This window comes from Gopherus flavomarginatus, chromosome 3 (assembly GCF_025201925.1).
Source record: "Gopherus flavomarginatus isolate rGopFla2 chromosome 3, rGopFla2.mat.asm, whole genome shotgun sequence".
NCBI lineage: Eukaryota > Metazoa > Chordata > Testudines > Testudinidae > Gopherus > Gopherus flavomarginatus.
The window spans coordinates 227,423,945-227,451,570 of NC_066619.1; the positions used below are offsets into that span (position 1 = coordinate 227,423,945).

The window sequence follows — 27,626 nt, forward strand, 5'->3', positions numbered from 1 at the left end:
TTCCTGTCACTGAAACAAATGCAGTGGACCATTATTACCATTAGATGGATGTTTAGGTGGAAAATAAATGTGACGGTCTCATTAGTGAAGTTCTTAATGGAAAAAACCACTAGCACCAACTGACACCATTAAACCATATGGAGTGGCTCAAGAGTATGAGTACCAACCTCAGGGCACACTGTTAAGAAACAGAGCACAAACCCCAAACTGGTTGTGAATTCTATACTTAGATTTCACCAACCAAGTAACAAGTGTAAACTCCTCAAACACTATAACAGCCTACCCATGGAGCCACAGACAGTCCCCTTGGGTACTCCAGTCTATCTTGTCACCTAGGCAAGCTTGCCTTTTCTTACATCAAAAATCACACTAATATTCAGGTTAATCCTAATCCCAAAGAACCAGTCACTTGCCCCAGATCAATTGTACTTTAAATCTCACACCAAAGATGACACTTGTAGCCAATCCTATAATAAACTAACTAAAGATTTAATAACTAAGAAAAAGAAATAAGAGTTATTTACAAGGTTAAAGCAGCAGAGAAACATATACACACAAATGAGTTACAGTCTTAGGTTCCAAAAGAAGGTAGAAACTTCTATAATAAACAAATGCTATCCGTCCTGGAGGGCTAATCCAGGCCAAGCACGGGGGATCTTTTGCTTATGCTTAGTAATCCTTGCCCCTCAGGATATGTCTATACAACAAAGAAAAACCCACGGCCAGCCCATGCCAGCTGACTCGGGCTCATTGGGCTCAGGCTGCTGAGCTGTTTCATTGCTGTGTAGACTACCGAGCTTGGGCTGGAGCTCAGGCTCTAGGACCCTCCCACACCACATACCCTCAGAGTACAAGCAGCACAAACATGCCCTTTCTTCTTGTCAGGGATTTTTAGTCCCTTCCCCCAGAGTTCAAACTTATGGGACGAATCCACACGTATATCTCCTCTTCATAGAGGTGTGGGGAAGCAATCAATGAAAGTCCTTTGTCCTCTGATATTCCACAATGGTTTGCCTGCTGTTTATAGGCCTTCTTTTGTTGGGCCGGAGAAAACACCTAATGTGGCAAACTAGTATTTCACACTGGGTAATGTTTCTCTCCTGACTAATGGTATGAGTTTCAGAGTAAACACTTTTACAGTTACAGAGCAAACACTTAAATATTATCTTATAACATGGGATACAGATATTATAAGTGAGTTTCATGCATGCGGAAACTTACAAGCATTTCATAAACACCAAACGCATTTTTATAAACCTAATGCCTATTTTACCTATAACACACCCACAAGCCAGACTGGTTTCCACCTATGCATCTGTCAGTGTTCACTTGAGGCCTAAGGGCCTCGGCATGAGCTGAAACCTGGTCTGCTAGTGTCACAGATACCTTTGCCCCAGTCATAGTAGTGAGACTAGAGACCGAATGGACATGGAGAATGAACACCAGAGGTTTTCTTTTCAAGCCAGGAAGCTTGCTCTGCCACTGCCTGTGCTGTGCCTGTTCTGCAGATAATGATTCCTTGGGCTTTTCCCCACCTTTCACAAGTACTAAGTTTCCCCAAAACAATTTTTTTTAAATAAATTGTTAAAAACTCAAGAATTTCACTCCTATTGGGTGTAAAGAAAATTGTTTTGTGGGTTCAGTATCTGGATTCAGGACAAATGACACAGAATCAGAAGCTCTATAAGATAAAATAGAGAAAAGTCACCTACAACAGCTCTTCCAATTAAAATGGGCAATGAAAACAATCAAATACCTTGGCAGTGAACATTTTAGTCCAGTTAGACAAAACTGTATAAAGAAATAATACAGCATTCCTGTGGGACAGCAAACATAATTTAGGAAGAAAAGGCTTACAGTTTTATGGCTGGGGAGAATAGCAGCAGTGAAAATGGACAACCTGCCAAGGATTCATTTTCTTTTTAAGCTCTGCAAATTCAAGTGTCTAGGGAAACTATAAATGACATCCAGCATTGTATTCCAAGATTTGGGGTGACGGAAGTAAACCAGTCATGTGCTGTCAGGAGAAAAAAAGGTTATGGGATGGGCCCTCTACAACACTGAAAAATATCACTGGGCTACACAACTAAGGACCCTGTTTTGGAAATATGGCCCTTCAAGAAGGAAGCATACTAAGTTCCAGGGGATTTTCTGCAAACACAGATCAAGGGCAAAGAAGAAATAATTGCTGAGAATGAAAAACAACTGCTGAGGTAGCAGTTGGTAGTTTGAGGAAAACTTGGGTTATTACAGTAATTCTATCTAGGGCTCAGGGACTGAAGCTTTGAAGTACAGGTCAGGCAAGACTCATTTTCTCAGGCAAGAATAAGGAATCCTGAGAAAAGGGGGAAAGTGGGTTTTATAAATTCTTCCCTCAGAGAAGGGGGGATTGAGGAGGCTGACAGTCTCTCCCAGAGCTACAGAGAACTTGGCCCATTTTGCTTCCAGCTGTGAGGAAAAAACCTTTTGAGGAATCAGTCTGATACAATAAAAGTAAACACTGGGTAGCAGTTGCTTTGGAAAATCATACAGAAATTAAATTTCGGTATATACTAAAAAGAAAAGACTAACCTCAACAATAATGGAATCACATGAAACTCCAATCACTAAATTCTCTCTAGAATTTTAGAGACAGTTGTTTGAAAAGTTGGCTATTGCCTCATTTTCTTTCCCTGTGTTTTCATTTCTCCCAGGATGTGGAGCTAGCATATTTGCACAATGAGATCAATACATTGGGCCACATCAACTACCTACCGCAGGGAATTAATGTAATTATGACAAACCAAGGGACCTTCAATTTGATTACAATATAATAATGATTACTAAGAAACAGGAAGGGAAAGGCCAATATATGAAAACCAGGAAGAGTTAGTGGAAAAAGAACAATAGACTTTAATTTCAGAAAGAGCAGATAATATCATGCACTCAAGAGGATAAAATGAAATCAGAAGGATTAATCCCAGGCAAATCTATAGGGGCCAAAAGGGCCATGGAACAGCTGCACAGCTGTTCCATGGCTTTGTTGCCCTTTGACTCCGGCAGCAGTTCTGTGCAGAGGAGGAGCACTATATTTAATGGTTAAGCAAAATCCCAATGCCTTTTGCATTCTCTCCATTGCTCCCTAAAATATTATGCATTACAAAGATATAATACTTCCAAGCATCTCTGTTCTGGTGATATGCCTCCTCCTGCCACCTGCACAACTTCTGAATGTGAGCAGTGTGTATAATAGGCCCGGGGAGGGCCTCCCCAAACAGACTGTGGTACACCTCCCTTTAGAGGCACACCAGCAATCTGCTCCCTTTGGAGTGCCGCCAAAAGGGTGCCCATGCCATGGCCCCACCCACGCTCCGTCCCAAGGCTCCTGTCATAAACATACCGTTAAGGGTTAATTCCTCTTTGACCTGTAAATGGTTAAGAAGCTCACAAAACCTAGCTGACATCTAACCAGAAGGACCAATAAGGGGACAAGATACTTTAAAATCTGGAAGGGGAAAAAACGTCTTTTGTCTGTGTGGGGTATGTGCTTTTTGCCGGACACAGAGAAAGAAGGAGCCATCCCACTCCTATAGGGTAGTGAGTATTTAGAGAAGGAATGTATTAGATTACTTTTATTTTCTATGTGTGATTTCTTTTGCAAAATAGGAGGAGGATAAAATTGGGTTCTTTGTGTAGCTTTAAAGTTTTGCCCAGAGGGAAACCCTCTGTGTTTTGGATCTGTTTGTCTGTGAGATTATCTTGCATTCTAATCTCACAGAGGTATTCCTTTCACATTTTTCTTTAATTAAAATTCTTCTGTTAAGAACCAGATTGATTTTTCATTGTTTTAAGATCCAAGGGTTTTGGATCTGTGTTCACCAGGACTAAAGTATACTCTCAAGCCTACCTACGAAAAGGGGTATAAGGACTTCGGGGGAGGAATTAGTCTCAAATCTGCCCAGGAAAGGGGAGGTTAGGGACTTGGGAAATATTTGGGGAAAGGCAGAGTTCCAAGTGGCTCTCCCCTAAGATTTGGAACACGCTTGGTGGTGTTACTCACTGTTAACCTAAGCTGGTAAATAAGCTTAGAGGGTCTTTCATGCAGGTCCCCACATCTGTACCCTAAAGTTCAGAGTGGGGAGGGAACCTTGACAGCTCCACTCCCACATCCTTTTCTTACGAAGTGGAGCATGGGTGGGGCTTGGTGTAGCGGAGGCTGAGTGGGGGTGGGCCTCGGTACAGAGCAGTGAGAGGACCATAGTCCAGGCACTGGTGGCCCCTCTCACTTCTAGGGAGCTTCTGGTGCTGAGGCCCAGCCTCCTCAAATGCTGGAGTCATGTGTCGCCCATGGTAAAAGGCATCCCTAGGGTTGCCAGGTGTTCGGTGTTCGAACAGAATACCCCATTGAAAAGGGACCCTGCCAGCTCCCGGCAGCACTGGTCAGCGGTGCTGCAGGGCTAAGTCAGGCTAGTCCCTACCTGTCCTAGCACCGCGCTGCATCCCAGAAGTGACCAGCAGGTCCAGCTCTAGGTGGCAGGGGGGGGCGCACAGGGCTCTGCATGCTGCCCCCACCCCGAGCACCGGCTCCGCACTCCTATTGGCCAGAACTGTGGCCAATGGGAGCTGGGGGGTTTCTGCAAGCGAGAGTAGCACACGGAGCCCTCCCCCGCCCAGCCTAGGAGCCGGACCTGCTGGCCACTTCCAGGGCGCTGTGCAGTGCTAGCACAGGTAGGCCTAGCCTGCCTTAGCCCTGCTGAGCCGCTAACCGGGAGCCACCCAGGGTAAGACCATGCCCCTGAACCCCAACCCCCGACCCCAGCTCTGAGCCTTTCCCCCCACAACCCAGAGCCCTCTTCTCCATCCCAAACCCCTCATCCATGGCCCCACCGCCAAACCCTGCACCCCCCGCCCAAAGCTTGTACCCTCTCCTACACCCCAATCCCTTGCCTCAACCCGCAGCCTCCTCCTGCTCTCCAAATCCCTTGGCCCTACCCCCTAGTCTGGAGTCCCCTCCTGCACCCCAAACCACTCATCCCCAGCCCTAGCCTAGAGCCCTCACCCCCAGCACAGAACCCTCACCCCTTCCCACACCCCAACCCCTTGCCTCAACCTGCAGTCCCCTCCTGCACTCCAAATCCCTCCGCCTCACCCACCCCTCCCGCCTGGAGCCCTCTCCTGCACCCAAAACCACTCCTATCCCAACTCCCTGCCCCAGCCCAGAGCTCCCTCCCGCACTCTGAACCTCTCATTTCTGGCCCCATTCCAGAGCCTGCACCCCCAGTTAGACCCCTTCCCCCTCCCACACCCCACACCCTGCCCCAGCCCAGTGAAAGTGAGAGAGGGTGGGAGAAAGCGAGCCACCAAGGGAGGGGGAATGTAGTGAGTGGAGGTGGAGCCTGAGGGTGGGGTCTAAGGGAAGGGGCAAGCTAGGGTGTTCAGTTTTGTGGGATTAGAAAATTGACAACCCTAGGCATCATGGAGGTTTTATGACCAAGATCTGTCAAATAAGCAAAAATTTACTATTAGTTCTTATGTTTTTTCTGATACCCTAAATACTGTACCATGTATTGACTAAAGTTGTAAAATGCTTGTTTGAGAACGTTTACTTGTCCATGTAAAAATCTGAAATTAAACTTCTTATTTAACAAAACTGGCAATTTTCAAGGCTTCTGTAGTATCCAGAAGCTACAATAAAAACATTTTCAAAATATAGTAGGTCAAAATGACTCTATTTTGACATCCAGAGGCTGTGCCCTGACATCATGACTTGCATCATGATATTATGGTGATGCATCAGCATGATCACACAACTATTTTGGAATGTTGTGACAAAGCATTGCAAGGTGGCAGCCTGAGCTCCACCTCAGATCAGACTTCCCTCCTCCAAATTAGCAAGCAAAATATGAACCTCACACAAACTACCTTTTATGCAGCTTGTTCTATCTGCCAAGAGTGAAATATTTTAGGAAGGCCACCCACAGTTGTAAAGAAAGAGAAATTGAGCCAATTCCACTATTAAGAGAGCTCATTCACCACTAGAATTTATCTTAACCTGGAAGATTTCCACATTTCCTAACTATAAATAAAAGAGCTAGACCTAGACCCATGCAAAGTTCAGATCCCAAAGTTCAAGGATGCTCACATCTGGGGTTTTGGTTCAGGCTCATCTCTAGCAAATGCATCTAGAGCGCTTGGCTATATCCATACAAGCACTACTTCTTCTCTTTATTTCCATCACTTCAAAATGTCCTAGAGACATGTTGTTCATAAGGATTTTTTTATAACTTGAGCGATAGAGGTGCCCATTTTGCAAACGACACCTCAGCAAAAATGCCCCATCTACATGAGAGACAGGAAATGATCTCACTCTTCAGGGATCTTTATTAAAAAAAAAAAAAAAAAAAAAAAAAGCACATACAACAAATTCCAAACCAATAACAAAATCCATCTATGAAAAAAAAGGTTGATTTATTTTCTACATTTTCATATACCAAGGCTCTATTTATTTCCACTACCATAAAGAAAATGAACCATTACACTTTTTTAAACAATCATAGTTAGCACATTTTGGAAATGTTTTAATTTCGAAAATACTAACTGGCAAATTAGAATGTAAATAGCTTTCCTAAAATGGCACTATTTTAGACACCATTTTCTGATTGATGGAATGACTTTGCCCTGAGGGAGATTTCATAGTTCTGTATGTATAATGTAATGATGTCTTTTTGCTGTTAGTGTCACTGAAATGAAAAATACTTTAAAATATGTAATTATTGTAAATAAAATTATACACATTAAAAAGAAGAGAACTGAAGTCTCACATTATGGGAGCTTGAGAAACTCATGCCTACATTTTTTTAAGCATTAGGAATGTATATTCTCAGCACCCTTTCTCCAATGTAATGAGGAAAATTAAATAGTAAGTGTAATAAATATGGCCCCAATCCTGCAAAAACTTACACACATGCTCAATTACAGTGCTTAGTTTCCTCATAGCCCACTCAAAATGCACACAGTTAAGCAAGTGTGTAAGACTCTCCAGGATCAGGCAGATATCATTAGCAAATTGTAATAAAAGTATAAGCATTATATTTTTCAAAAGTTTGTTAATTTTCGTGTATTTTTGTGGATACAGCAACATCTGGTGGACAAATACCAGAATATAAAGAGAAGACATTTCAGTTATCTGAAAAAAACGAGGACTCCAGTGGCACCTTAAAGACTAACAGATTTATTTGGGCATAAGTTTTCATGGGTTTAAAGAAGAAGTGGGTTTTTTACCCACGAAAGCTTATGCCCAAATAAATCTGTTAGTCTTTAAGGTGCCACCGGACTCATTGTTTTAATGGCTACAGACTAACACAACTACCCCTCATACATCAGATAAACTGTCAAGTATATGTAATAAACTGCAATCCGTTATTGCTTCCATTTATTTATAAAATCTTACCAAAGTAAACCAGCTATTTCGCTCTGCTTTTGCTAACTCTACAGTCGATTTTTATGTATCCCTTATAACGCATTATATTCATAATCAGAAATGGTCATGACATCTTTGTTCCCATATTAGATACTAACATACTAACAATGGCAAAACAAAGTATATAAACACTATAATGTAGGAGGCAAAATGAGCCTTCTACTCCTCTGTAATCAACACAGCAGAATTCCAGCCAGCAGAGTTATTTTGCATAATGAACTGGCTAATCAACCCAGACTGCACAGCCCAGACTCCAAAGCCAAGCATTGACGATTGTAAAGAGCTATCCGCATATGTCATTGATAAGATAAATGTATTACATATGGAGCTAATTGTGAAAGAAAATTCCACCCATGACTGGATTGTGTTATTCACACTACCACCCCGACTCAGTGCCAAAAGCTGGGAATGAGCAACAGGGAAAGGATTACTTAATGATTACCTGTTCTGTTCATTCTCTCTGGGGCACCTGGCATTGGCCACTGTCGGAAAACAGAATACTGGGTTAGATGGACCTTTGGTTGACCCAGTATGGCTGTTCTTATGTTCTTAGTGTGGCCCATCACATAATGCCAAAGCTCAAGAAGCCACAAAGACTATTAGAGCTACGAACCTGTGAAATGGATCCATGTTTCTTCTGGCTAGTGAAAACCAGCGAAGAACTATGCTTAATATACTAAAGGAAATAGTCGGTGCCTCTTTCCAAAAAAAAACATACCAGTAACTATCAGACTTGTTGAAAAATGCAACGGTTAACCCAAACTTCAAGAAACCAACATTCAGTCCTGAATCTCTCTCCATCTACTAACCTATCTCCAGCATCCTGTTCCTGGGCAAAATAACTGAGAAAGTAGTAACCACTAAGTTCCAACAATATGTGACATCAGTCAACATCCTGGATGTTGACTGATGTCACATATTGTCACAGTGTTCAGACTAGAGCACATAACTGGTTCAAGTGGCATTAGAAGACAATCTCCTCATGACCATAGGCACAGGTAAAATCTCCACGCTCATGCTACTGGACCTCTCTGCAGCCTTTAACGCCATGGACCAGAAAGTACTACTAACTTTCCTACTTGACACAGCAGACAACCCAGCACTAGTGGGCTCCAATAATTCCTCTTGAGCATAACTCAAAGAGTAGTGATGGGTAACTTCTTCTCCCTCTGAAGACCTTCACCTAAGGGTCCTGCAGCAATCCCTACTATCCCTCCAACTCTTGAATATCTACCTGAGACCACTGGGACAGAGAGTGAGATGCTACGGGCTTAGCTGTCAACAGTATGCCAATGATACTCAACTATATATCTCATTCTCAACTGATGCAACCACCACCACTTTTTAAATGTCAGAACATTTACAGAAAATAAGCTCTTGGATGAAGAGCAGCTGATTCAAGCTGAACTCAGGTAAGACCAACGTGGTGCTGGTCAGAAAGAAGAACAGCTTGTAAGACCTAGCCAAATCATTGTCTTCACCTTCCATCAAAGGCATGCAGCCCTCATTCATCAAAGTGATGTGAAGACTTGGGGTCCTATTTGACCCCTCACTAAGCTTGGATGAGCAGGAAGCATTATTTTCCAAAAATGCCTTCTCTGACCTCCAGCTTGATATGAAACTTGTCCCTCTCACGCAGACAAGGACCTGGCCATACTGATCCATGCATTTGTCACTTCCAGACTGGATTACTGTAACTCATATCTGAAAATGAATATGCAGATGATGCACTGACTGCAGCTGGTATAGAATGTGGCTGCCCACCTTCTCCATGGCTCAGGCCACCATGAACACATCAAGCCTGTGCTCAAGATTCTTTAAGTTCTTAGTGTGGCCCATCACACTAGTTTCTGATGCTAGTTTAAGGTGTTCATACTGATTTTCTAAGCAATTAGTGGATCAAGGCCCACCTACATCGAAGTCTAATTTTTGATCTCTGAACCACCGTGACAGCTGTACTCCTCTGGGACAATGCGATCTGAAAGCCCAGGATAAAGCATGTGAGAGCTGGGGACAAAGTATTCTCTGTTGAAGCGATTTGGCTATGGAACAATTTTCCTGAAGAAATCAGGTGAATCTAGACTGTGACCATCTTTAGGAAATGTTGCAAAGCCTTCCCCTTTGAGAAAGGTTTTTCAACATGTGATGCTCATATTTCAAACAACCTTTTTATTTCCAAATGCCTTCCATCACCACCCAAAAAGAAAAAAAAAATCAATCTATCCCAAACAGAGTTTTGACCCTGAAAACGAAGAAGGGCCAGAGACTTCATAAAGTCCATTGGGTCTTGGGTATTGATATTAATTTTATGTGGAAGATGCTCAGATATTATGGTGATAGGCTGTACTATAAAATCTTTAGGGTAAATCTATACTGCACACCCCTTTTGATAGCATGTAGAATACAGACATTATGCACACCCCAGCATAAATATATATAGTAGTGTAGATGGTGAGGTACTGCTTAGGAGAGTAAAAACACATCTGAACCCTTTGGTTATGTCCCCTACATGACACTCTACACACCCAAGCAGTACCTCTCGCTATCTACAGTTATTTTTAGCAGTGTAGTGTCCTACTGCCTCCCTGCTGCTGGAGTATTTCCCCTCCACAGGGAAAGGCTGCAGCAGCGGGGAAAGACTCTGGCAGAGGGAAGGCATCATGGAAAAGCTTTGGCAGCTCCCTGCTGCTGCGCCTTTCCCTGCTGCCTCCCCCAGCCAGACCCTTTCATCAACACCCGTGGCCACACACTGTACTGTGGACACAGGCTGCTTTCACTGTGGTGTTAGTTACACATACTCTACATACTGATGAAGTTGTAGTGTAGACATAGACTACGGGTATGTCTATGCTGCAATTAAAAACCCATGGTTGGCCCTTGCCAACTGAGTTGGGCTCGTGAGGCTCGGGCTCACAGGGTTGTTTAATTGTGATGTGGACATTAGGTCTATGGCCGGAGCCTGGGCTTTAAGACCCTGCAAGGCAGGAGGGGGCCAAGCCCAAACATCTACATGGAAATTAAACCAGGGCCGCCCAGATGATTCAGCAGGCCTGGGGTCTTCGGTGGTGCAGGGCCCCCGCCGCTGAATTGCCGCCGAAGACCCAGCGCTTCAACGGCAGATCCCAGGGCAGAAGGACCCCCCACTGCGGGTCTTCGGGGCACTTCGATGGCGGGTCCTGGGGCAAAAAGACTCCACGCTGCCAAATTGCTGCCAAGAGTGGAAGAAGCTCCAGGGGCCTGGGCCCCGTGAGAGTTATCCGGGGCCCCCGGAGCGAGTGAAGGGCCCTGCTCTAGGGACCCCGAAAAACTCTCGTGGGGGCCCTGCGGGGCCTGGGCAAAATTGCCCCACTTGCCCCCCACCCGGGCAGCCCTGGATTAAACAGCCGCTTAGTCAGAGAGCACCAAGCACCGGAGGCAGCTGGCATGGGCCAGCCGTGGGTATCTAATTGCAGTGTAGACGTAACCTCTAGCCGGAGGCTTGCAAACAAGCGCCCCCTAAAAGTGAAAACTCACAAGACAAAGACACTGGAGCCAGGTCGGGTTTTTTTCAGTCTTATGACTGAGAGTCGGGGAGTTGGGGGCGGGGGAGCCGCCCGCGCGCGGAGCCTTTGGCGTTGGCAATTCCGCACCCGAGACCAGCGCGGCCACAAGACCCGCATCAGCCCAGCACTGACCGGCAGATCGGGGCCTTTTCCCCTTCCTCTGACTCCCCTCCCCGCCGCCCGCCTCCAAAACCCACCCCGTGAAGGGCCTCGCCCCGCCGCTGAGACTCGTCGCTGCCTCCGCCAGGGCCCGGCCCCTTTGGGCGGGGGGGGGGGGCACCCCCGCCTCCAGCACTGCTGGCGCAGAGACATTCACAACACCCGCCCGTAGGGGGCGAGAGCAGCCAGGTGAGGGCAGGGGCGTCACTTCCCCACTGCGCATGTGCACGCCGTCCGCGCGCGTTGACTAAGGGCCGGCCGTTCTCATTTGTCCCTCTGCGGCCCCCGTCGGAGTTGCAGGAAGGGGTGGATTGTCTGTCTGGGCTGGCGCAGTTCAGCGATGGCGGAATATACCTGCGTGAAATCCACCAAGCTCGTTCTCAAGGGGGCGAAGCTGAAAAGGTGCGAAGCGGCCGGGACGTTCCTCCCCATTGGTCGCCAAAGCGCCGCGATGAGCCCCGCCCCCCGGCATGGACTGGCCGGTCCGTCTACGTCTGCTGCCCCCCAGACGGGGGCCTGCCCGAGGCTCACTCCCCTCCTCGCCTCCCCAGCCTTGAAGTCGCTGCGCGTCGGCCGGAGCGCGCGCTGTCCCCCGTCCCGTGTGGACGCGCTTGATCCGGAATGAAGCGGCCTTGGCTCGCTGTAGCTTAAACTGACAGGGATCAGGTGTAAACTAAACCCCAGCAAGAGCGTCCACACGGGAACATGCCCAGTTTTGAGTAAAGCGGTTTAAAAACCGACTTCTGAGATGGGTACAACGTGAGCCTGTGGACAGCTAGGTCTGCGGAGCCATGGGTTGCCCTAGTCACCTGCCCCCCTCTTCCTCTCCTCCCCTGTGTTACTGTGTATTAGTGGTGGTGATTCAGACACACACGGTTAGTTAGAGAAGGTTTATTATTTAGCTATCTTGTTGTCTCACTTTGCAGTAAGAAAAAACACAGAGATAAGAAAAGAAAAAGAGAAGAAAATGCAGAAGATCAGCTTGATATTGTTGGTGAGTTGGCTTTAAAAGACGTGCACACCAGTATAGAAGTAAAGATAAAGACAGGAAAAATTAGGGTGTTTGTTTTGTTTTCTTGGTTGGGCTTCTGGGTTTACTATATTTGTACGCATGTTTGTAAACCTATAAATCGGGTCAGCAACCTCTGGCACGCAGGTCGCTAGGGTAAGCACCCTGGCGGGCCGGGCCGGTTTGTTTACCTGCTGCGTCAGCAGGTTTGGCCGATCGCAGCTCCCACTGGCCGCAGTTCGCCGTCCCAGGCCAATGGGGAGCGGCACGGGCAAGGGATGTGCTAGATGCGGCTTCTCGCCTCCCGCATTGGTCTGGGACGGCAAACTGCGGCCAGTGGGAGCTGCAGTCCGCCAAACCTGCCAACGCGGCAGGTAAACAAACTGGCCCAGCTGGAGCCGCGTGCCAGAGGTTGCCGACCCCTGCTATAAATCATAGTCCTTGTAGTAAAGAAAAATAAATGACTGTTTAAAAAATCTGAACAGAAATCTTTTTTTATATGGGTAGAAGGGAGGTCTGATGTCCAATAGCCTCTGTTTCTCTACACACACTATGTTCTCTTGGGCTGCTTCCAAGAAAAGAGGAAAAGGCCATTCTAAGTTTAAGGCTACAAATAATCTTTCCAATAACTAAGTCCAACTTCTAATTGCAGTGTGTTGCGCCATCAGTCAAATAGCGTATTTGGTGTTTGTCATTTATTCACTTTAAAGGGAATGATGCAGAACACTTTTGTTCAGCTTCTAGATTGTAATTGTTTTACTGCAAGAGCAAAATAATCCTAAATATAATTATCAATCAAGGCTTCACAGCAAATTACCTAAACAGTAGAAGCTTATCATGCTACTACATATTACTAGATAAGATCTATTTCCTACCCAGACTAAAATCTCAACCTGTGTCTCTCTCCTCGTGGATGTCTAGCCATCAACTGAAGGTCTGTGTGGCTACAACAGCTTTTAATCTTCCCTCAATGCCCTTCCTGCAACACTTTTCTTTTTCAATGACCATGAACAACACCATCTTCCTGCTGTCACTCAGGCACATAACCTGGGCATCATCTTCAACTCAGACCTCTCTAGGTCATCATATTTAAGCTATCTTGCAGATTCTTTCTGCAAAACTTCTCTCAGATATAGTCTTTCCTATCCATCCATGCAGCTAACACGGTAGTGCAGGCTCTCGTCGTCCCAATCATTGGAACATCCTTTTCTCTTTGTAACATCCGTAACAAATGCAATCTTGTCCTACTCATCCATTCAGAATGCTGCTGCAAAGATCATATTCCTAGCCTGTTAGTTTGACCATATCATCTTTCTCTTTGCAACCCTCCACTGGCTCTCCCATCTCTATCATGTCAAATATAAGTTGCTGCTCTTCACTTTCAAAGCCCTGCACAGTGTATCCCAACCCTACCTATAACTTCTCATTCACAGTTGAGATGTTAAATATCAGAGGGGTAGCTGTGTTAGTCAGGATCTGTAAAAGCAGCAAAGAGTCCTGTGGCACCTTATAGACTAACAGACGTATTGGAGCATGAGCTTTCGTGGGTGAATACCCACTTCGTCTCTGCCATTGATGCCAGCCTCTATAACCCACTTATTAAATTTTCAAATAGCACTTTACTGCTTTCTCCCATGCTGTCCCTCATGCTTAAGAGCAGTTCCCCACAAAGATGGTTATCCTTCAAACCCTGTCCTTTGCCGTGACGCCTACAAAAAGACCGATGACAGTTAGGTTGCAGGTATGCTAAGACCACTGCCTAACGAATACTGTCTTGGTTCCTTGTACTCCCCCGTCTGTCTGTATCCATCTGTGGTCTCCTATCTTATAAGTCAATTGCAAGTTCTTTGGGGCAGGGACCATCATTTTGTTCTGTACCTCACCTAGTATGATGGGGTTCTGATCCATGATAGGGCTCCTAGGTGCTATGCTAATTCAAATAATAATAGTATTTGGCTAAAATCCAGTTGTAAGTGTGCTATGTTATATCATCTTCTTATATTTTAGGAAGCTGGTGGGCAGTAAAAAATTTTGGTGAAATCACAGGAACTGTGGCAATAGAACTGGACAAGGGAGCTTATATTCACGCTCTTGACAATGGCCTTTTTACACTTGGAGCACCACATAAAGGTTTGTATCGGGAAAAGAGAAATTTTGCAGTGTAGAGGTATGAAATGTGTTTTGCTAAATGGAGAGTTTTTGTTCAAGTCAATAAACTAAAGATTTTTTATAGTGATGCTAGTTTATATATAATAAAAAATATTATCCTGTATGACTGCATAGCGCAGCGAAGAGGATAACTGAATCCTAATGAATGACCACTAATCAATTTTTCTAAGCTAGTCTTGATGTTTTCCTTATACGTGCAGTTCAGTTCCTTTCTTGATGCTCACCTGTACGTTTAGGCCTTAACAAAATGAAAAGCAGTATGACTCTTGTAAGTAACCATGCAAAACCAATATGAGGTCAATTTGTCTAATAAAAAGAGAAACTCAGGTCAGACTAGGACCCTCATTTACCAACCAACAACTCCCACTCCACATCAAAGGTTGCTGTAATTGTTATGTAGATGTTCTGTGGAGGTGGCCTGGTAGCTGGTCTTTCCCTAACTCTGGGAGTGAGAGAGGCACAGCTCAAGTAGGGAAACCCTATTGTGGAAGCAGAGTGAATCTGGATGTCTTTCAACCCCAGAGTAAGGTAACGGCCATTCCAGGAATGGCAGCAATATATCATTCCTGATGTTACAAAAGTGATGGTGGCTTTTAAAATACTGAATTCCAGTCATACGCTCAAGTAAAACAGTGCAAGTACATTTTGTTATGAGAAGCTTATATAAGGCTGAGATTCACAAAGCAATTCAGTGGATTTAGATATACATTTTTCATGAATTGCTATAAATTCTCAATCCTTAATTTGTTGGGGGCAGGGATTGGCTTTATTTGTGTCTTGTAGAGTGCTAATCATATAGGTGCTTAGATAACTCCTATAAAACTCTTTTTTGTTTTTTACAGTAGTTGGATACTCTTTTGAAAATTTATATCAATATCTGGCCCCACATTATAGCCTTTTCCTGTATTGTACACCAATAGTTGTTGTATAATTTATCAGCTTTATTTAAACTTAGTCTCATACATTCAGAAATTGTATATCTAATGCTTTATACCTAATAATAATTTTCAAAAAAATTTATCTTTCAGAGGATGATGGCCCTAGTCCTCCTGAGCAGTTTACAGCAGTAAAGTTGTCTGACACCAGGTAATTACTCCAGTGGAGTTTTGAAAAATTGAATGTTGTGCAGGTTTTACTTCAAGAATGTCTATCAGGTCTCATTTAGACTGCTATATGCGATCTCTTACCCTGAATCAAAGCTAAATATCCCTCCTTAAAATCTCCTTTATTATAACAGCTAGCTCTTAGAAATATAGCTAAAACCAAAATACTGAACCTCTTCGATATACTGAACATTTTAAAGTGTTTTAACTTTAAAACATTCTGCATCTTTTCCCCTCATTTCTCTAAGAATTGCACTGAAGTCTGGCTATGGCAAATACCTTGGCATAAATTCAGATGGTCTTGTTATTGGACGATCAGATGCAATAGGATCAAGAGAGCAATGGGAACCTGTCTTCCAAGATGTAAGCTATCTCTAATATTAACTGCAAGTGATGTTCTTGGTAAAAATTGTTGTTTTAAACTTAACATTAATAGTGCTAATGGGATGCACTTCCATACAGGTGGTAAAGCAATGACATGACAGGTATTGCAGGATTATAAAGAATAGTTAACTTGTAGGTTGAAGGTGGGTAAATTACTGTATTTTTAAAGATTTTAAATCAAAATGTTTGTCTGTTTTGGCAGCAATATACAATGTAAGAGTAAAAGAGACAGCAGATCCCCAAGGCTGGCTACTAAGAGTTCCTTAGGCAGAAGGTGAGAAGACATCTGTGGTGTCTTCTGGAGTATTCTAGAATTAAAATATTAAGGCACGTGTCTAAAATTTGTTCACAGTACTAACTTAAGTGGTGGTATTTTAACAGGGGAAAATGGCTTTATTAGCAGCAAATAGCTGCTTTATCACCTGTAATGAAGAGGGAGATATAGAAGCCAAAAGTAAAACTGCAGGGGAAGAAGAAATGATAAAGGTAATTTGTCTCTGTGTGTGTGATATATATACTTTATAATTATATTATCAGCTTGAATGCTATAATAGAAAATGCAAAACTATGCACAATCCATAATATTTATGGAACAAACATTCTAACATCTTAAGTTTACATAATACCTTTCACCATGATTTTTTCTAATTCACTTTACAAACTGCACTTGCAGACAACTCCAAGGTGGTATGGGGCAGCTTTTCAACAAATCTGCTGCTTATTTAAGACAGGAAGAGAATTATTTGAAATTGCAGGTAGGCAGAATACTCAACAAAACTGGCTTATACCAGGTAACCAGGATTGCAAACTCCTTACTCTTGTGCGAATGCCACAAGATCTCTGACCAAGAGTGGTCACTGTCTTGTTCAGTCTGAACAAACCAGATTGTACACCTCTGACAGCAAATTACTCCCTAATAGTGTGCTACGTTATTTGTTCAACACTTGCTCAGAAGTGTACCACTTCCTCCTTGCCAGTAACTGACAGCAACTTGGGTTTTCCTTGGCGGTGTCGGATGTAAGTACTAGATGTCCCTGGTTAGTAAAAACAATACATCTGTTAGTCTTTAAGGTGCCACAGGACTCATTGTTGCTTTTTACAGATCCAGACTAACAAGGCTACCCCTCTGATATAAGATTATCACAGTTTGTAATGGAAAAGCACTTAAGCTTCATCTATAATTGAACATCAGTTAAATTAGAAATGCAATATATTGTCACTCCTGGACATTAAATCAGTTAAAAAAAATTCTTGTCTTGATTTCTAGTTTCTAAAATTCCATCAACTTAATCTCAAACTTGATATATAAAATTTGCCAAGAACTCAGTCTCGTAAGATTATATAATTTAAATAGGAGTCTCCAAGTCCTTTTTCATCTTGCCAAGTACAGATAATGTTGTTTTAATTGCATATCTATAGCAGAGCATTAACTGTTTCAAAATGTGTGACATAACGTCCCATATATTTCAGTGGGATTCTGCCGGTTCCTAGAGAAGGGCGACAAAGGTGTGACAAGATTATGGCGATCAACAGATGGCTCAGGCAGTGGTGCTATAAGGAGGGATTTGGGATGTACAGCCACTGGGAAGCATTTACGGACAGAAGACTGTTCTCTCGGGATGGACTTCACCTGAGCAAGGAGGGAAATAGACTTCTAGGATGGAGGCTCACCGACCTGATTAAGAGAGCTTTAAACTAGAAATTTGGGGAAGATGGTTGGGAGATGTTCGGGAGATCTCCATGCCGGAATTTAACCTTGAGAGGGAAGTAAACAAAGTAAGAGGGGATACAGCCATGGACAGAAGAATTGGCATAAGGAGGAAGGGTAGTGTAGATAACAGACTAACAGGTGATGTTGGTGGTAGAATGTCCGTGCCTAACAGGGTACAGAATGTGAGTGAAGCCAAATGGCAAAAATTAAGATGTCTGTACACTAATGTGAGGAGCCTAGGGAACAAAATGGAGGAACTAGAGCTACTGGTGCAGGAAGTGAAACCAGATATTATAGGGATAGCAGAAAAGTGGTGGAATAGTAGTCACGACTGGAGTACAGGTATTGAAGGCTATGTGCTGTTTAGGAAAGATAGAAATCAAGGCAAAGGTGGTGGAGTAGCATTGTACATCAATGAGGAGGTTAACTGTAAAGAAATAAGAAGTGATGGAATGGACAAGACAGAGTCTGTCTGGGCAAAAATCACACTGGGAAAGAAAGCTACTAGAGCCTCCCCTGAGATAGTGCTTGGGGTGTGCTACAGACCGCTGGGATCTGATTTGGATATGGATAGAGACCTCTTTAATGTTTTTAAGGAAGTAAACACTAATGGGAAATGTGTGATCATGGGAGACTTTAACTTCCCAGATATAGACTGGAGTACAAGTGCTAGCAAGAATAGTAGGGATCAGATTTTTCTGGATGTGATAGCTGATGGATTCCTTCATCAAGTAGTTGAAGAACCGACAAGAGGGGATGCCATTTTAGATTTGGTTTTGGTGAGCAGTGAGGACCTCATAGAAGAAATGGTTGTAGGGGACAACCTTAGTTCGAGTGATCATGAGCTAATTCAGTTCAAACTAGATGGAAGGATAAACAAAAATAGATCTGGGACTAGGGTTTTTGATTTCAAAAGGGCTGACTTTAGAGAATTAAGGAAATTAGTTAGGGCAGTGGATTGGACTGAAGAACTTGTGGATCTAAATGCAGAAGAGGCCTGGAATTACTTTAAGTCGCAGCTGCAGAAACTATCGGAAGCCTGCATCCCAAGAAAGGGGGAAAAAAACATAGGCAGGAGTTGTAGACCAAGCTGGATGAGCAAGCATCTCAGAGAGGTGATTAAGAAAAAGCAGAAAGCCTACAAGGAGTGGAAGAAGGGTGGGATTAGCAAGGAAAGCTATCTTAGTGAGGTCAGAACATGTAGGGATAAAGTGAGAAAGGCTAAAAGCCAAGTAGAGTTGAACCTTGCAAAGGGAATTAAAACCAATAGTAAAAGGTTCTATAGCCATATAAATAAGAAGAAAACAAAGAAAGAAGAAGTGGGACCGCTACACACTGAGGATGGAAAGGAGGTTAAGGATAACCTAGGCATGGCCCAATATCTAAATAAGTACTTTGCCTCAGTCTTTAATAAGGCTAATGGGGAGCTTAGGGGTAATGGAAGGATGACAAACGGGAATGAGGATATGGAAGTGGATATTACCACATCTGAGGTAGAAGCCATACTTGAACAGCTTAATGGGACAAAATCGGAGGGCCCGGACAATCTTCATCCGAGAATATTAAAGGAACTGGCGCATGAAATTGCAAGCCCGTTAGCGAGAATTTTTAATGAATCGGTAAACTCAGGGGTTGTACCATACGACTGGAGAATTGCTGACGTAGTTCCTATCTTTAAGCAAGGGAGAAAGAGTGATCCGAGTAACTATAGGCCTGTTAGCTTGACATCTGTAGTATGTAAGGTCTTGGAAAAAATTTTGAAGGAGAAAGTAGTTAAGGACATTGAGGTCAATGGTAATTGGGACAAAGTACAACATGATTTTACTAAAGGTAGATCGTGCCAAACCAACCTGATCTCCTTCTTTGAGAAGGTGACAGACTATTTAGACAAAGGAAATGCGGTAGACCTAATTTACCTAGATTTCAGTAAGGCATTTGACACAGTTCCACATGCGGAATTATTAGTCAAATTGGAAAAGATGGGGATCAATATGAGAATTGAAAGGTCGGTAAGGAACTGGTTAAAGGGGAGACTACAACGGGTCATACTGAAGGGTGAACTGTCAGGTTGGAAGGAGGTTACTAGTGGAGTTCCTCAAGGATCGGTTCTGGGACCAATCTTATTTAACCTTTTTATTACCGACCTTGGCACAAAAAGTGGGAATGTGCTAATAAAGTTTGCGGATGACACGAAGCTGGGGGGTATTGCTAACACGGAGAAGGACCGGGATATCATAGAGGAAGATCTGGACGACCTTGTAAACTGGAGTAATAGTAATAGGATGAAATTTAATGGTGAAAAGTGCAAGGTCATGCCCTTAGGGATTAATAATAAGAACTTTAGATATAGATTGGGGACGCATCAGTTGGAAGCAACAGAGGAGGAGAAGGACCTTGGGGTATTGGTAGATCACAGGATGACTATGAGCCGCCAATGTGATATGGCCGTGAAACAAGCTAATGCGGTTTTAGGATGCATTAGGCGAGGTATTTCCAGCAAAGATAAGGAGGTGTTAGTACCGTTATATAAGGCGCTGGTGAGACCCCACCTGGAATACTGTGTGCAGTTCTGGTCTCCCATGTTTAAGAAGGATGAATTCAAACTGGAACAGGTCCAGAGACGGGCTACTAGGATGATCCGAGGAATGGAAAACCTGTCATATGAAAGGAGACTCAAAGAGCTTGGTTTGTTTAGTCTAGCCAAAAGAAGGCTGAGGGGGGATATGCTTGCTCTTTATAAATATATTAGAGGGATTAATATTAGGGAGGGAGAGGAATTATTTAAGCTTAGTACCAATGTAGACACAAGAACGAATGGGTATAAACTGGACACTAGGAAGTTTAGACTTGAAATCAGACGAAGGTTTCTAACCATTAGAGGAGTGAAGTTCTGGAACAGCCTTCCAAGGGGAGTAGTGGGGGCAAAAGACATATCTGGCTTTAAGATTAAGCTTGATAAGTTTATGGAAGGGATGGTATGATAGGAGAGCCTAATTTTGGCAATTGATCTTTGATTATCGCCAGATAAGTATGCCCAGTGGTTGGTGATGGGATGTTGGATGGGATGGGATCTGAGTTACTGCAGAGAATTCTTTCCTGAGTGCTGGCTGGTGAGTCTTGCCCACATGCTCAGAGTTTAGCTGATCGCCATATTTGGGTTCGGGAAGGAATTTTCCTCCAGGGCAGATTGGCAGAGGCCCTGGATGTTTTTCACCTTCCCCTGCAGCGTGGGGCATGGGTCACTTGCTGGTGGATTCTCTGCAGCTTGAGGTCTTCAGACCACAATTTGAAGAATTCAGTAACTCAGGCATAGGTTAGGGGTTTGTTATAGAAGTGGATGGGTAAGGTTCTGTGGCCTGCTTTGTGCAGAGGGTCGGACTAGATGATCACATTGGTCCCTTCTGACCCTAGAATCTATGAATCTATGAATATAATTTGTAGAAATACTGTTATGATAATGGCATAACTAAGATATATTTTATGCAAGATGGGTCACGTGAGATACCATTGGAATGGTTATGATTATGATTATCATATTTGTATGCATGTACATTTTTGTATCTGAGGTTAGGAATATTGTCTGTACACCTATTACAAATGTGTTTGCACCTGGGGAACGCCCACTAAACAATGTGGTCGGTCTAGATTGCTGGCTGGAAAAGGCCATTAGGAAAAACAATAGGTCTTCAAAGATGCTAATATCCCACCTTCTTGGAAAGCCTTCCTGTGGACTCTGCAAATAGACTTTGAGTTATGGTTGCTGGGTCATGTGATAAAGTCACCTGGTACTAGACTCCACGATAAAATCAGTACGCTTCCACTGGCCAAGAGTGGGAATCGCACTGGAAGACACAGGATTCCAGCCATATGTAGAAACCTATTTAAGGCAGGGAAGTAACATGATTGTGGTTCATTCTTCACTGAATCCCTGCCCAAGATGACTGCTAGAAACATCTAAGGGTATGTCTTCACTCGCAACATTAAAGCGCTGCCTGTGTAGTTGTGGCACCAGTGCTGAGAGAGAGCCCTCCTAGCACTGTGGAAAAAAAAAACAACCCACCCCTACAAAGGGAGTAGCTCCCAGCGCTGGTGCACTGTCTACACTGCTGCTTTACAGCTCTGAAATGTGCAGCGCTCAGGGAGGTGTTTTTTCACACTCCTGAGCGAGACAATTGCAGCGTTGTAAAGTAACAGTGTAGACAAGGCCTTAGAAATAAGGACTGGGGGAAGAGGAGCTGAGCCCACGCTGGAAAGGTGTCTAGTCTGCGAAAGAATACGTGGAGTTTTAAGCTTCAAGCAAGAGAAGCTTGCTTTCAAGAACCTCTGCAATCTGCTTAAAACAACATTTAGGGTTAAAATAGGGTATTTGTACCAATTACTTTAGTAGCTTAAGCTTAGTTTGTGTCTTTGTTTTATTTGCTCAGTAATCTGCTTTGATCTGTTCACTACCCCTTCTAATCACTTCAAATCTATCTTTTGTAGTTAATAAACTTGTTTTTGTTTTTTCTAAAACCAGTTTGTGGAATTCATAACTAGGGGGCAAAAAGCTGTGCAAATCTTCCTCCACATGGAGGGAAGGAGTGAATTTCATGAGCTTACACTGTACAGTTCTCTGTGCAGAACAAGACAATTTTGGGTTTACACTCCAGAGGGGGTGTGCACTTGAGTGCTGGGCAATTCCTTAATTGAGCTTTCCCATGCAGAGCTGATCTCAGCATCTGTGTGAAACTGCAGTTGGGTGTGGCCTGACCTGTGTGTGCACAGGAAGGGAGCTTGAGAGCCTGTCACAGCAGCACACTCTAAAGGGAACCCAGGCTGGTGGGTCAGGCGAGCTCAGTGGTACCCCAGTTCGAAGTGACACCCCAGGTGAACTGGTCACAGCATGAATCTTGGCTAATCATTTAAATGTAGTATTTAATACTGTAGATTCAGAATATATTTTGTTTGTATATTCAAGAAATATGTGAAATTCAGTGTTTAGTGCTTGTATGTTTTATATATAAAATTACAAGGTAGGAGCAAAGGCTTTATGAAAAAAAATGAACTAGAATAGAGCCAACTCTTTTGATAAGAGAACTTTGGTTATATCCTAACAAGCTGTGAAATTGAAAAGACCTACTCAGAAATCCAACATCTGTAGTGTCTCGAGTACCAGGAGAAGTTAGAATTTGTTTCATTTTTTCTTACTATCAATTGTAGTTTGTATAATGTACATTTTCTATTTTCCTCTTCCCCTAATAACTAGATCCGTACTTGTGCTGAAAGAGAAGCTAAGCAGAAAGATGACATTCCAGAAGAAGACAAAGGAAATGTTAAACAATGTGAAATCAATTATGTGTATGTAATTGAAAGCTATATAGCTGCCAGGCTTCTACATCTAAAATAAATTATCCATTTCCATATCTGAGCACAAAGGATTCCTATCTCCCCTTGTTTAAAACAATCCTGACCCACCATTCTTCTAGTCAAATGAAATTCTCTTCAGAATCTGTCAGCACTGCACATTAACCACCCAGAGAGGTTCCTGCTGAATGACAGTCTCCCCTCCTCCGTTTCCCTCCCACCCATGCCTGGAGGAGCCCAGGGCTGGCAGAAGCTGGACCATGCTTCCCCTCCCCTCCCTGGACCCAATCTACCCAAGGGAAAAGCATCTGTTAGAAGACGGTTTTGATATGCCCCGTGCAGGTTCCAAGGTGCCTGAGGAGGCACATACCACCTCCTCAGCCACCCCAGAACCTGCTTGAGGCATAATAAAGCAAAAACTTGGCCACCAAACCCCGCAATCAGGGGTTTGGCAGCAACACCCCTGGCCTATTGTACCTGCCACCCATGAACTCAGAACACAGTGTCCCTTGGGGAGGGATAACTCAGTGGTTTGAGCATTGGCCTGCTAAACCCAGGGTTGTGAGTTCAATCCTTGAGGAGGCCATTTGGGGATTTAGTTGGGGATTGGTCCTGCTTTGAGCAGGGAGTTGGACTAGATGACCTCCTGAGGTTCCCTCCAACCCTGATATTCTATGATTCTAATATATTGCACCTACAACACTCAGTGCAACATGTGAGACTATTATAGATTCTCTTGCATCTTGTTCTACTTTTAGGCCACCAGTCTAGTCCAGGAATTGAATTTAGAAATCCAGCACAACTATTGCACTTTATTATATAAAGTTTCAATAGAACTGGAGCTATTTTCACATTGTTCATTGTTTGCAGAAAGAAGTTCCAAAGTTTCCAAGATCGTAAGCTCAAAATCAGCCAAGAAGACAGTAAAGCTCTCAAAAAAGCTAGAAAAGAAGGCAGTTTCCATGAGACGCTGCTGGACAGGTATTTTAAAATCCAAATAATTCTAGCTGTTAATTAAATGAAAGCTATTGACAGAGGAATCTGTGATATACCTGGAATGCTCGAGACAACTAGAGTTAAGAGTGCCTAAATGTTCTCACTATAGTCCATTTTCTGCTGCTTATATATTTTTGGAACTCCCCGTTTGAGCTGAAATTTTTCAGGCCTGCTGGGTTTCTACCTGAAAGAAAACTTTTATGGAAAGCTTAAGTAAAACTGGTTCAATCAATGGAGTACAAGGAGAGTGGAGAACAATAATACTGTATTATAAAAGCAAAATTCTTAACTTATATTTTTTTCAACAACCCTAACATCAAAATGGGGATAGGTGGTTGCATTTTTGTAGGGAATTAGCCATTATTGAGGATTCTTTTCACATTGTCTAGTGAAAACCAGTCTTGGTTTAACCAAGCTATGAGGGTGTGAGAATAGCACTTTGTACAGGTGCAGTATTTGGGGGAATGCAGAATATCCTAAGCACTACTTACCAGTGTTCTAAGCAAAAAAAAGCTGTATTGTGTATCTATAAGTAATTAACTCAGCTGCAAAAAATATTGAAAAGAACTGTTTCCACCACTGTACAATTGTTGATATGTTGATTTAAGACATTAGGATTCCATAGGAGCCATCCCCCACTGCATTGACTTCTGCAACTGAAAAATTTATGAACATGGCATAATGTTTTCTATGACGTTCAATGTGTACTCCAATGAAGCCTTTCCTTGTATGTGATGTGGCATGCCAGAGATGTCCAGCCTAATAGTTTTTGATTTTGGAATAATTTTTCTTTACATTTCCCCATCTTTGAAAGTCCATTAAAAAAACAGTAAAAGACTAAGGCTTCATGATTCAGAAGTCAGAAAACTCCAAAATTTTAAGGGTGCATGTGCAACCAGTGGGCATATTCCTTACAGCTCTAATGCAAGAGCAAATGCTAGCTGTGCAAAGTAACAAAGCCACCAAACAAATCAAAAGTACTAACAGGCTTCTAATGTCATTTGCAAATTTTCCAAAGTTAAGTAGAAGCAAATGATGTAACAGCCTACTCATATGTCTTGTGACTGTCAGACTGTTCAAATTTACATGGCTGTTGTGTAACCTAAAATTTGTCTGTCTTCTCTTTCATATAGGCGAGCAAAATTGAAAGCCGATAGATACTGCAAGTGACAAAAACAATTTGCTTGTTTGCTTGCTTTTATATCCTTTGGTTGTCCATCTGAACATACTATCTGAATAAGACATTTTGCAGAAGTGACTTTATTAATGCAAAGACTTTTTTGTTCCTACTTCTCATTAGAGTTACTTTACACAGCACTGAAATTTGGTATGCAGAATTTGATCCAAAACCAAATAGCTTTAGCAAATTGAATTGTCGAAGGTTGAGAGAAGCAACTCAGTAGTCTGAAGGTCATGATGAACAGTCAAGAAGAGAAGAGCTGAATACAGAACCAAACTACAAAGTTACCCTGACAAATTGTATTTTCATGAATAAATAAATATTTTATCAAACTAATGTCTCTCTGAACATATGGGACTGAAGTCTCAGCTTGACTTCAGTGAAGCTATGCTGCCTGATACCAGCTGAGGATCTAGAGTGGTTTTCAATATTTATAGAGAACAATGGGTCATTAAGGGAATACTTGCATAAACTATGTACTTGAAAAACAGCATGGAGAAATGAAGAAATGTAGAAATTGAGGTTTTCATGACAAAAGGAGACCCCTTAATTACTCATATGTTGCTGATGTTTTTATGTTTTAGCAAAATTTGCTAACTTAAAGCTTTTAGATGGACTTGTTCCTATCTTTTAAAGTAAAAATGTTAAAGAATGTTTAAAATGCAGATACTGTGCATTCCTAATAACTATTATGTAGAATGCTGGTTGCTATTTATGCTTGTTACCAAAATTTTATTTTAATAAAATCCCTTTATGGGAACTATTCTAACTGTACAGATTGCAACACCACCTTCACAATTCAGCTCTAACTTGTCTTCAAAAAGTTCTTGGTTACCATGCTCAGCCTTTTCATCTCAAATCTTACTTCTTGTGAAGGCCATAATTTAAGTTACCTATATGGAACGTGTAGTCTGTACTGTTTTTTGTGGTTTTAAATTTGGAGCATGCAATTGCCTATAACCTAAGGCAGGGGTAGTTAATAAGGAGACCGACCACAAGCCAAACACTTTTGAATGGCCCCCAAAATCTTTTATTTACTTACTATTGTCATTATTGTTATCTGACGTCGGCACGTTGACTATATCTTGACCAAGAAATTTGGACCTTGACAAAAAATAATTGACTACGCCTGACCTAAGGCATAAAAATGGGATCATTAAAAGAACAGGTAGAGTCTGAGCATAAATACCCATCAGCGTAAGGCTGAAAGACAGTACTGCCAGTTTAAAGTGATGTCATTTCATAGTCAGCCTATGTAAAAATGAAACAGGGTGAACTTAATTGCCTATATTCAGAACAAGTTACAACCGGTGTTGAAGCCCAGTTAAGAAATAATTGCACTAGTAGAGCCGTATACGCATGAAAGCATGTGTCACTGTTGTCAGGGAGTCATAAGAAAAACAGGTGCATAGCTTGTACAAATTTATATTGCTGAAAAACTCTCAGCTGACACACAGAATGTTACTGTCCCTCATCACATGAAAAGCTAACTGATTATTTACTGTATCAGGATTAGGATGGGTGCTTGGGAAAGTTTACTAGTTCTCTGCTAACTAAGCACCTTGATTGTTGGTTTTCTCACATGATTTTAATGCCAGGAATCTAATGGTCTGTTTTATTTTATACTCTTAAAAAGAGAAAACATAGAGCAGTGGAGTCCAACTCTTAGTTTTTTTAGAAAATGTATATATTGAACAAAATAAAAACCATAACACTTGTCCATTATATTATCACCTACTTTTTTATCCCTTGTTGCTGTTTGTCTAGATGTACCAGATCATTCTCTGTTTAACCTTCATGCAGAGGGGACTCTGCACCTAGGTCTCCCTCATGGAAGGATAGGAACCATCAGCTGTACTGTTCCCGTGTCCCCAGTCCTGAAGAGAGCCCTCTGCAGGTCTGAGAAATCATAGGAGAGATAGGGAAGTGCTTGGGAATGCACATTCTCCTGCCCATGCTGCAGGGATCTCACACAAAAGTTAATATAACGTAGGGCTGTATCCCTCCTGTTGGGAAGTAGCTTTTCAAGGGGAATCTTTGTCACGTGGCTCATTTGCTGCTGTGCTGCCAAGGAGTTGGAGGGAGGGTCAAGAGACCTCCAGAGCTGTAGTGGAGTCAGAGGGCCTCCAGACATTTGGCTTTTGCCTCCAGGTAGATCTCAGCAGATCTACTTATTCCACAGGGTGGTCAAACTTATTACTCAGCAGAAAAATTGGCAGAAACTCTGCCATTTTTCCTTCCCAAGCCTTTTTGTGTGAGATTTTGCCTGAGCAGAGGACTGGTCTACATGAGGAAATTTACAGCCATACTACCAGTATAATTTTCCATGTAGACACGCCCTTAAATAGTAAGCTCACTGGAAGGCCCATAAGACTTATGGGGTTGATAGAAATAAGTTAGAATACAGAGACATTAACTTAAATCAAGGATCATAGCCACGCCAAGCTGTAAAGAATGACTAATAACATGATAAACTAATCAGAACAACAAGAGAAATTGCCATCACTTTTGTCCATTTCATTCTATGTCCATTTTATTCAGTGTATCTGATAGTATCAATTAACAGATGCA

At 42.7% G+C, this 27,626-nt stretch overlaps 1 protein-coding gene across 1 annotated transcript; it reads left to right on the forward strand.

The window, feature by feature from the left end:
- Positions 1 to 11,415: 11,415 nt before the first annotated feature.
- FRG1 (FSHD region gene 1) lies at positions 11,416 to 25,816 on the forward strand. Its single transcript, XM_050948044.1, has 9 exons — positions 11,416 to 11,562; positions 12,087 to 12,154; positions 14,177 to 14,299; positions 15,367 to 15,424; positions 15,690 to 15,804; positions 16,207 to 16,311; positions 22,782 to 22,873; positions 23,750 to 23,860; positions 25,009 to 25,816. Exons 1-9 carry the CDS (start codon positions 11,501 to 11,503, stop codon positions 25,043 to 25,045), a joined length of 771 nt encoding a protein of 256 aa, XP_050804001.1. The 5' UTR covers positions 11,416 to 11,500; the 3' UTR covers positions 25,046 to 25,816.
- The last annotated feature ends 1,810 nt before the right edge of the window (positions 25,817 to 27,626 follow it).

Excerpts from the sequence above, each read along its gene's own strand:
- FRG1 (XM_050948044.1), top strand. The coding sequence starts at position 11,501 with ATGGCGGAATATACCTGCGTGAAATCCACCAAGCTCGTTCTCAAGGGG. Across the intron at positions 11,563-12,086 it reads AAGGGGGCGAAGCTGAAAAG|TAAGAAAAAACACAGAGATA; the intron begins GTGCGAAGCGGC and ends CTCACTTTGCAG. Across the intron at positions 15,425-15,689 it reads GTAAAGTTGTCTGACACCAG|AATTGCACTGAAGTCTGGCT; the intron begins GTAATTACTCCA and ends CATTTCTCTAAG.